The sequence below is a fragment of the Amborella trichopoda genome, chromosome 13 (assembly GCF_054954075.1).
Source record: "Amborella trichopoda isolate Santa Cruz 75 chromosome 13, AtrichopodaSantaCruz75HAP2 v2.0, whole genome shotgun sequence".
NCBI classification, from domain to species: Eukaryota; Viridiplantae; Streptophyta; class Magnoliopsida; order Amborellales; family Amborellaceae; genus Amborella; species Amborella trichopoda.
Genome location: NC_142348.1, coordinates 9,728,093 through 9,737,161, shown reverse-complemented (window position 1 = coordinate 9,737,161; position 9,069 = coordinate 9,728,093). Strand labels below are relative to the sequence as shown.

Below are 9,069 nucleotides of genomic sequence, written 5' to 3'. Positions count from 1 at the left end.
ATGGGACGAAAAAGTACATTTTTTTTACTTAATTTGCAATATTTTGATTCTTTACATTATTCATGATTATGGATGTTGTGCTTGAATAACATGATTTCCGTGCAACATTTTAAAAATTTATTACACAACTAAATGTTAAGTACTTAATAATTTAATTAAATTTTAGTAAATTAAATATTTAAAAAATTAATTAAAAAAAGTTTTTTCTATGAACTTTTAATCTCTTTTCTTCCCCATATCTATACATCTCAATGTTGAGATGATCAATTAGATGTTTTTCCAACATCAAAACAAAGTTTTTCAAAGGATTTTAGAAAGCACACCTTAATTCTACATGTTAAGGTGCCAACATTATATGAACTTTTTTGCTATTAGGTATGAATATTTTGTTTTAGGATGCCTTCTTTAATGGTCCCAAGAGAGAGAGAAGTCCAAAGAGTATGTCGAATAATATGTGTTGGAATGGAGGGACATCTTGTCTTTCTTTCCTTTTCTTTTCTCTTTTAATTATAGTATTTATGTTTTGGGGAATCCCTAATTTGAGATGTGACAACAAAAACTTCCATTTGCAGATAAGTGAGTCTCAGTACAAAAGGAGCTGCTCATCATCAGACTCAGAAAGAAAATATAGTAACATACAAAGAATGTTATCGAACAATTATCATGGTGCCTTTAATTAAGCTACACATCCTATACACAGAATCAGAAAGAATAAAAGTAGGCCTTGCCAAAGACTTCTCAATGCAAGTATCAAAAGTATTGGTGAAGGCGCACCATTTGCACTAGAAATAGGGCTCTAAACAACTTCAACAATTGAGAATACAAGTGGCAAGCTGAAAGAATTAAATATTGGATTATATGCTAATGAGCTTCAGAAAAATATTTGCTAAAAAATCACTATATTTCTTTTAGTCACAATACGAGGATGTTTGTAGATTCAGATACCACTCAGGAAATCAGAACACGTGGTATTCCATTGATTCATGAAAGTTAGATATACAAATACAAATGATGAGCAACCAATATCTGGGAAGATAGCAAGAACACGAACAATATCTGGAAAGATGCAAAATAGTATGGCATACAGTCTCTATTTTGTCACATGAATGTGTGTGTGTGTGTGAGAGAGAGAGAGAAAGAGAGATTATTGTAGCACAATATCTCTATTTTGTCGCCTGTGCAATCATATTGGTAATAGAACTGGCTTGCTCTTTGGCATTCTCCACCAATAAATCCTGCACCAACTCAAAACAACATGAATTAACATACCAAACAAATCAAATCACCACTATTTTTCTCTTTTCTCCCCAAGGAAGAAGGAAGCATACCAATTCACAACATAGAAAAAGTTACAAACTTAACCTGTGCAGCTATTAACCGTGCAACTGTTTTCTTGCTAGACTCCTGGAGTTCACCAGCAATTAAAGTCTCATCCAGAATGTAGAATGCCTGCGGAAAACATTGCAATAATAAGGAATTGCAAAAAAAAAGACAATGATTCGGTTTGAAAAAATCATTTCCTGAGAGAAAGACATTCTAAATTTTACCTTGTGAAAATTGAAGATTAGGTCCAATTCACAAACCTGAGAAGAAATGAAAGATTATCCTCTTCAATCAGTGAAAGTAGTCATAATATAACATTCACAACGATGACAATGAAGATGATAATCATGACGATGCTTCAACAAAGGGGGGAATGCAAGTAAAGAAAAATAGTAATATGCTCACACTGCCGAAGTAACGGTCGAGTATTTCAACAAAATGGTGAATTATTTCGAGAATCTCCAGTTCATTGTCATCAGCATCTATGCACATGCAGAAGTAAAGACTCGCATATCTGCAAGGGCCAGACTAGTTAATGCCATGCACAGGTCAACAACACAAAGAAGCATTAACCAACCGCGGGATTCAAAAGAAATATACAGATTAAATCCTAAAATATACAAAAGAGTTTACCTCTTATATACAACCTTTAATCCCCTCCACTCAACAAAATTACAGAGCTTGGGGCCACGTGTAAGAATCACGCCGCTGAGCTCTCGAATCACCTTTCATAGACAAAACATAGTGACATAAAAGACATGCTCCACAAGATCCAAAGTGACCATAAATATCCTTGCAACGATTTCCAGAAATTCAACCATGGGCTATTGATTCTTCAATCTTATAAAGCATTGGGTCCTTTTTCTGTTTTTCTTTCTTCTTTCTATTTTTTTACCAACTGGGAAAATCTGAAGGCCAACTGAAATTTTGATTTTCTTGAGGCATATTTGGGGTAAGCATTTGAACCAAAAAGGTAGTAGAATATTTTGTGGCCCAATCCGTGCATTTGCTAAATAAAATTTCTGGCAAACTATGTAAAGCCAAAGAATCAGACAGTGGTTACTACATGCATAAAACAGGTACTGAAAACATACAGACTAAGATCCCTTACCTTGGTTCTTTCCTTCTGGGAATAAGGAGAATACCATTTTGTCAGCCTAACCTTGCCTTGTCGACTTATAAGAAGCACAAAGTGAATCTAGGAAAAAAAATAAAAAGAATACAGAAGGGCAAGCAGTAGAATCAGCATCAAATAGGCCAAGTACATAAAGGCATAAGCAATGACTGGGCCTCAAATTTGGGTTTAGCCTGCCTCAGATCGTGCTTACGAAGGAAGACAATTAAAAGCAATCAAGAACCATCATATTCACTCTATGGCCAAGCAACTAAATGGCACTCATAACAAGTCATATGTATGATTCTAGTTGGGTGAGAGCTTAGTCTGAGTTGTGAATTCCGCTGATTCTCGAATTGAAAACCAAGTCATTCAAACCATGTAAACTACATCAAGGTAAAAGACTCAATACATGTAGTCTTATAGAAGGAAGAAGTGGCTCACAAATGAACATATTTTCTTTCATCTTTGCATAAAATTTCTTTTCTTACTTTCTTCTTTCTTTTTTTTTAAATTTGTTGATGTTTGGTTAAAGCTATTACAGTGATCCATACCATGAGCAAAATAGGAAACATGGATTTGCATGTCCCCTTTATCTTTCTTATTTCCTTTTATAATTTTTAAGTAAGGCATAACTGAAAGCAAACGGCATGCTGAAATTACTTATCCCAAAAAGAACACCAGAAGTATAAAAAAAAAAAATGCACACATTGTCATATTATCATTTCCCATGAAATACGATGAAACTAGCCACAAAATTCAATTGGAATCGAGGATGGGGAAGTTTCAAATCCAAAATTATCAAGTGGGTTAATTCACCATTAGTGTGTGTCTGTGTGCATAATAATTTTTAAGCATTAGGGGAATCATCTCCAAGCTCTTTTATTTCATGACATCCGTTTGATTATTTTCAAATCCGAAGAGCTTGCTTATACCATATAACAGTCATTGGTCGTCACAGTTTCCCCATGGTCTGATCAGAACTTAAAAATGTTTAAATCCATAACAAAGACAAAGTCATTTGCAGCTCAATAGTTCTACTATGCCATATCAGGGGAGCATCATATTGTATTTCCTTTTTTCTTTAGTACAGAATTTTAAGTAGCCAGACAATTCCCAAGACAAAATTCAAGGTCAAAAGAATTGCCAGAAGAAGGATAGGAGCAAGAAGAGAACATGGAAATTAGAAGTTCATAAAGAATCTAAACTCCAGATGTTTTGACCCTCTGATTAGCATCCCTTCCAGAATGAGACTCCTATCTCTGAGCATGACCACAAAATAATGAAATGGGGTTACTTCGGAAACTTTTGAGCTGGTAGAGTGTTTGGTCCTTGAGCGTGCACTTATAGTGTACATTGAATTACATGAATGTTATGATTTAGAGATTACTTTGATGATAAAGATATGGTATGTCTTAACTACAGCCACACTATATGTTAGTACCTCACCTAAGGATCTGATTATCTAGAAATAATGTTAGTTTGTTAATACAAAACTCACTACAGTTATTCATTTATAAAGCACTTTTAGCATGACCAGGAGGGAGCACCCAGTACAACAACTCCCTCCGGCAAAAAGAGTAACTTGGGAGAATTTTTTGGATCTGAGAAAAGGGATCCATCTAAGTATCATCAGATGATAATTTCCAAGAAAAAAAATTGGATTTTAAGATTTGAACACCTAGATCTTGCCCTCCAAAAATTGGATAGTTCTTGTTCACTCTTGGGACGCTAATTTTTTTGAGGCACATAGAGCGTCCATTTGATTTTTCTTTCTTTGAGGCTGCTTATTAGGTTCTAGAGGCTACATCCCCAAAACTTGAGGTCCAAAAATATTCCTAAAATGAGTTTTATCCGAGGGAGCAAATGCACAGTGTTCCCCCATGGGAGCAGCAAATATTTTCACTTATTTATTTATTATAATAAAACTGCCTGTAGTTCCTCTTTAACAAGGGCAGCAATGGACCGGGCCAGGGCAGGGCCAGCCTTCTGGCAAAGAAAAAAGGACAAAAAAAATATGGGATGGCCCAGCCGGCACTGGCCCTGGCCCGGCCCTCGGGCCACAGTTTGTGGCCCAGGCCTACTTTTTTAGGGCTGGAACTGCCTGGCACATTGCTAGCCCTACTCTTTAAGGAATAGTAATCACATTTTTTTCTTTGATTTCTTTTACCATAAGGAATTCATTGATGTAATAATTGCAGTAGTATCCAGTCCCTACTGGCAATGCCAGCTCCACTAATGCAGAGGCTTTCGCACAGTAGTAGGGCTTCAAATTGTTAGATCAAAGTTGGGGAATAGTTTGGCGGTTGAGGAGGATTGGAAAAACATCATTAGATGATATCAAAGGGGGCTCCTGTCCTTGATAGTTGGAGCATTCGGTCAATCAAATCTTTAAAATTTCGAGCACTTTATAAGTGTTTTACAGCACATTCATGGTAGCACCATTGCAGATGGTCTTGCGAAGGATGGCGCCTTGAGCAACGCTTAAGTTATCTCCAGATATGACTAACTACTTGTCCATGCTACTATTAAAACTGTTTTTATACGGGTTTTATAGTTCCTATTTTAGAAAGAGATTACCTTTCGTTCATCATCATCGCCTTTTCTCAATTAATTGGGGCCGGCTATACAAATCCCGATCCACCATTCTACTCTATTAAGGGTCATACCTGCAGTGAGGCTATAAGTCCCCATATCTTTCCAGACTACTTCCAACCACATCCTTTTGGGCTTACCCCTTGCCCTATTCGAGCCTTCTACTTGAACTAACTCGCATCTCCTAACATATATTGTACTAGGTTTGCACCACACATGGCCAACCCACCTAAATCTACTCTCTCTCATCTTATCGCCTATTGGTGTCACACCTAAATTTTTCCAAATGGATTCATTTTGAACTCTATCCCTTCTTGTCTTGCCACTCATCCATCACAACATCCTCATCTCCACCACATTTACACAAATTACCTTTTATTAATACGTCTTTTAGTAGTTCCTGGTTTGGAACAGATTTTGACAAACACAGACATGGAAACTCATACACTATTCATACAAAGTCAATCCCTTTATCCAGAAGTTATTCATATGTCAACCACCAGCAAAAGCTATTCATACATTCCCCAGATTATCAACAAAAGTTACTCATATACATGATCATTAAAAGCTACTCAGTGTAAGAATATTTATTTTGACCAGCACCCTTGGCTTCAACAAAAAAACATTCAACAACTGCCAAAAGTTATTCATACATTCTCTTGATCATCAACAAAAGCTACTCATTTAGATCATCATTAAAAGCTACTCAATCCAAGGAAATTTATTTTGACCTGTCCACTTGGCTTCAACCAAACATTCTGTTGTGGCTGGAGTAGCATTATCAGATGATCATGATATAATCAACCCCAGGGTAACGAACAACAATATCATGTGATTCAAGAAAATCTCGATAGTCAGAAATCTATGTTTGGAGCAGGGTGCGGTATGTATAGAGCCGAGGCTCTAAACAATCAAATTAGAGCCCACCTTCAAATACAATTGCTATTCTGAATTATTGCCAACTAAATACAATTGAGAAAGAGGTAATTAAAAAGATGAATTTCTACAAAACGCAAATTGAGATTTGTTGAGAAATAAGCACAGAGACATTTTCAGTCATCATCTGAGAAATCCAAAAAAGTTAATATGTACAGGAAATCGAGACCATGGGTTTTTACCATTTCCTTTTTCTATGCCCTGACCACAGATAGTGGGAACAAAACCTACAAATCGTTCAAATACGAACAAATAAAGAAATTAAAAAACATTGGTAAACATACCAAAGTGCATAGCAAGAGAGAGAGAGGTGCATACTTGGGAGAGCTAAAGAAAGAAGAAAAGGAAGTAAATTCATAACTAGAAAGAAAATGAATTTAAGAAGAGAGAGAGAGAGAGAGAGAGAGAGAGAGAGAGAGAGAGGGAGAGAGGAAGAAAAGGAAGTAAATTCATAACCAGAAAGAAAATGAATTTAAGAAGAGAGAGAGAGAGATTCTACTTTTGCTTATTTTTTGCAATTTCCATAATACTTCTTTTTCTATGATCTTTTGAAAAATCTCAAAATGCAAAGAATAGAAAACAGAAATACTTTCTCGAGTTTTTCTTTTTCGAGATTTTCGTTTGCGTTTTCCTTTTTCTTTTTTGCATTTTCTTTTTTTGCTCTTTGCATTTACCAAGCCGAAATTATAAAAAAAGTTTTGAAAACAAAAAAATGCATAATCTCGCCAGAATCACAAGGGATCTCGCCCGAAAGTAAAGCATAATCTTTTTTTTCCCTAATACACAACAAGGCAAAAAGCCAAAACCATATTTTCGGTTTATTCTTACATATTCTAAATAAATAAATAAATATTAAAGTAGCTAAAAGATAAAAATCACCGGAATCTCGCCAGAGATGTAAACTCACCGGTATCTCGCCGCAGATTTTGACCCAGACATCTCTGTGGAGGCTCGAGAGAGAAAGAAAGGTTCTTAAATATTATGTTTCCAATTTTACCCTTTCGGTAAGGACCATGCCTTCCCTTCTTTTTCTTAAGAAGAACGACGAAGCAGAGGGCAGAAAATGTCTTTTTTTTTCTTTTCTTTTTTTTTTTTCCCAACGGTTGCTTCGTCGGCTGAACCTAGGGCCCGGCTTTCCGAACCTGGTCAGCTATATGTCCAGGTGGGTTGGAAGCCCATAGCCTGGATCCGAGTCAGGTCAGTTCTGGATCCAAGCAATAGGGTGTGGTTTGTGTGAGCCGTCAATCTGAAACAACCCAAGTACGGCACGCCCATAAATAATGGTGACAGCTGTAGTTTTGGTGTTGGAAAATGTTGCGATGACCTAAAAACAAATACTTTCATCCCTACTTTTAAAATTTAAAGCCCTTAAAATGATGCTCACCCATAAATTTATGAACACTTGAAAATAGATAGTTCAAATCAGCTTTTTAAAAAAAGGTCGAGTCGGTTCGACTCGAAATTCGAAAAAAGAGATCGGATCGGTTGAAAAATCGAAAATCGTCTGGTTCTAGAAAGAACCGGACGATTCCGTATAGCGACTCGCCGATTCACTGTACGGAATCGGTGAGTCCGAACAGTGAATCGGCGAGTCCGTACGGCTTTTTTTTTTTTTTTTTTTTTTTTTTGTAATCCATGATAGATTTTTTTGTAATACTTGATCGATTTTTTTGTAATCCATGATCGAATTGTTTTTGTTTTTTTGTAATCCATGATCGAATTTTTTGGTTTTTTGTAACCCATAATAGAATTTTTTGTAATCCATGATCGAAATGTTTGTTTTCTTTTCTTGTAATCCATGATTGCTTTTTTTGTTTTTTTTTTTTTTTTTGTAACCCATGATAGAATTTTTTGTAATCCATGATCGAATGTTTTGTAATACATGATCGAAATGTTTGTTTTTTTTTTGTAATCCATGATCGAAATGTTTGTTTTTTTTTTTGTAATCCATGATTGAATTTTTTGTTTTTTGCTTTTTTTGTAACCCATGATAGAGTTTTTTGTAATCCATGATTGAATTTTTTGTAATCCATGATCGAACTGTTTTTTTCTTTTTTTGTAATCCACGATTGAATTTTTTGTTTTTTTTTGTTTGTTTTTTTTTGTAATCCATGATCGAATTTTATGTAATCCATGATCGAATTTTATGTAATCCATGATTGAATTTTTTGAAAATTTGTGATTTTTTTTTTTTAATCCATGATCGAATCTTTTTTTGTAATCCATGATAGAATTTTTTGAAAATTTGTGATTTTTTTTTAATCCATGATCGATTTTTTTGAAAATTTGTTATTATTATTTTTTAATCCATATTATTCAAAGAGAAAATGAGAGAGATGATGATTCTGAGGCCACCCTATCCCAGCCATATTATTCACATATCGAGTCCCAACAGCAACAGTGTAGGGATGAGCACGAAATACTGTAAATTAAATGCTGAATGGTGGTTCATGCAGGGAAAGAACATATCAATATTTGCATATTCATTCAAAAACATAAAAATTCTTAATGGAGTACCCTCATTTTTTATTGAATTCCTAAAAAATAATATTTATAATGAATTTTAATAATTTTTTCGAATTTTTTTTAAGCTTTATTCTGACCGATTCACCGGATTCTTGATCCGGATCGCCAATTCACCGATCCGGATCGGTTTTTTGGAAGCTCGATCCGGGTCACCAATCCGTTTTTTAAACCATTGGTTCAAATAAAGCATAATAAAAAATATTATTTTTGAAGCTTGAAACCGTTTTTTTTTTTTTTCTATATCTAGAGGTCAAGATGACCGATTTAGGCTTTTGATCGATTTAGGCTTTTGAAGCGTAAGAACCAGTGTTTTAAAAAACGGTAGTCAAACTGGACTCGCCCGGTTCGACTCGGAAACACGCGTGCCCGTGTCGGTTCCAAACAAAAATAGGGAACCGCCCAGTTCTACAGTGGAACCGCCGGTTCCTATCCAGTTCTATCTGGTTCAGCCTGGTTCAACCCGGTTCATACACGTAAACGCATGACACGCACTTGCGAGTGTGCCCCACGTACACCCACACGTGTACACATGTGTCCAAGCGCACATGCGAGTGTGCCCCACGCACACTCACACG

At 35.6% G+C, this 9,069-nt stretch overlaps 1 protein-coding gene across 6 annotated transcripts; it reads right to left on the bottom strand.

The window, feature by feature from the left end:
• Positions 1–951: 951 nt before the first annotated feature.
• On the bottom strand, positions 952–6,913 carry LOC18432193 (AP-1 complex subunit sigma-1). 6 transcript variants are annotated; one of them, XM_088854850.1, is made up of 8 exons: positions 6,848–6,913; positions 6,151–6,195; positions 2,435–2,521; positions 1,957–2,048; positions 1,729–1,837; positions 1,548–1,583; positions 1,363–1,449; positions 952–1,235 (listed from the first exon to the last, which is right to left on the bottom strand). In XM_088854850.1, exons 2-8 carry the CDS (start codon positions 6,151–6,153, stop codon positions 1,164–1,166), a joined length of 486 nt encoding a protein of 161 aa, XP_088710976.1. In that variant the 5' UTR covers positions 6,154–6,195; positions 6,848–6,913; the 3' UTR covers positions 952–1,163. The 6 variants fall into 6 exon arrangements, with proteins under 6 accessions (XP_088710976.1, XP_088710977.1, XP_088710979.1 ...); XM_088854851.1 differs by having other exon boundaries at positions 6,876–6,913; XM_088854853.1 differs by lacking the exon at positions 6,151–6,195.
• Positions 6,914–9,069: the final 2,156 nt, after the last annotated feature.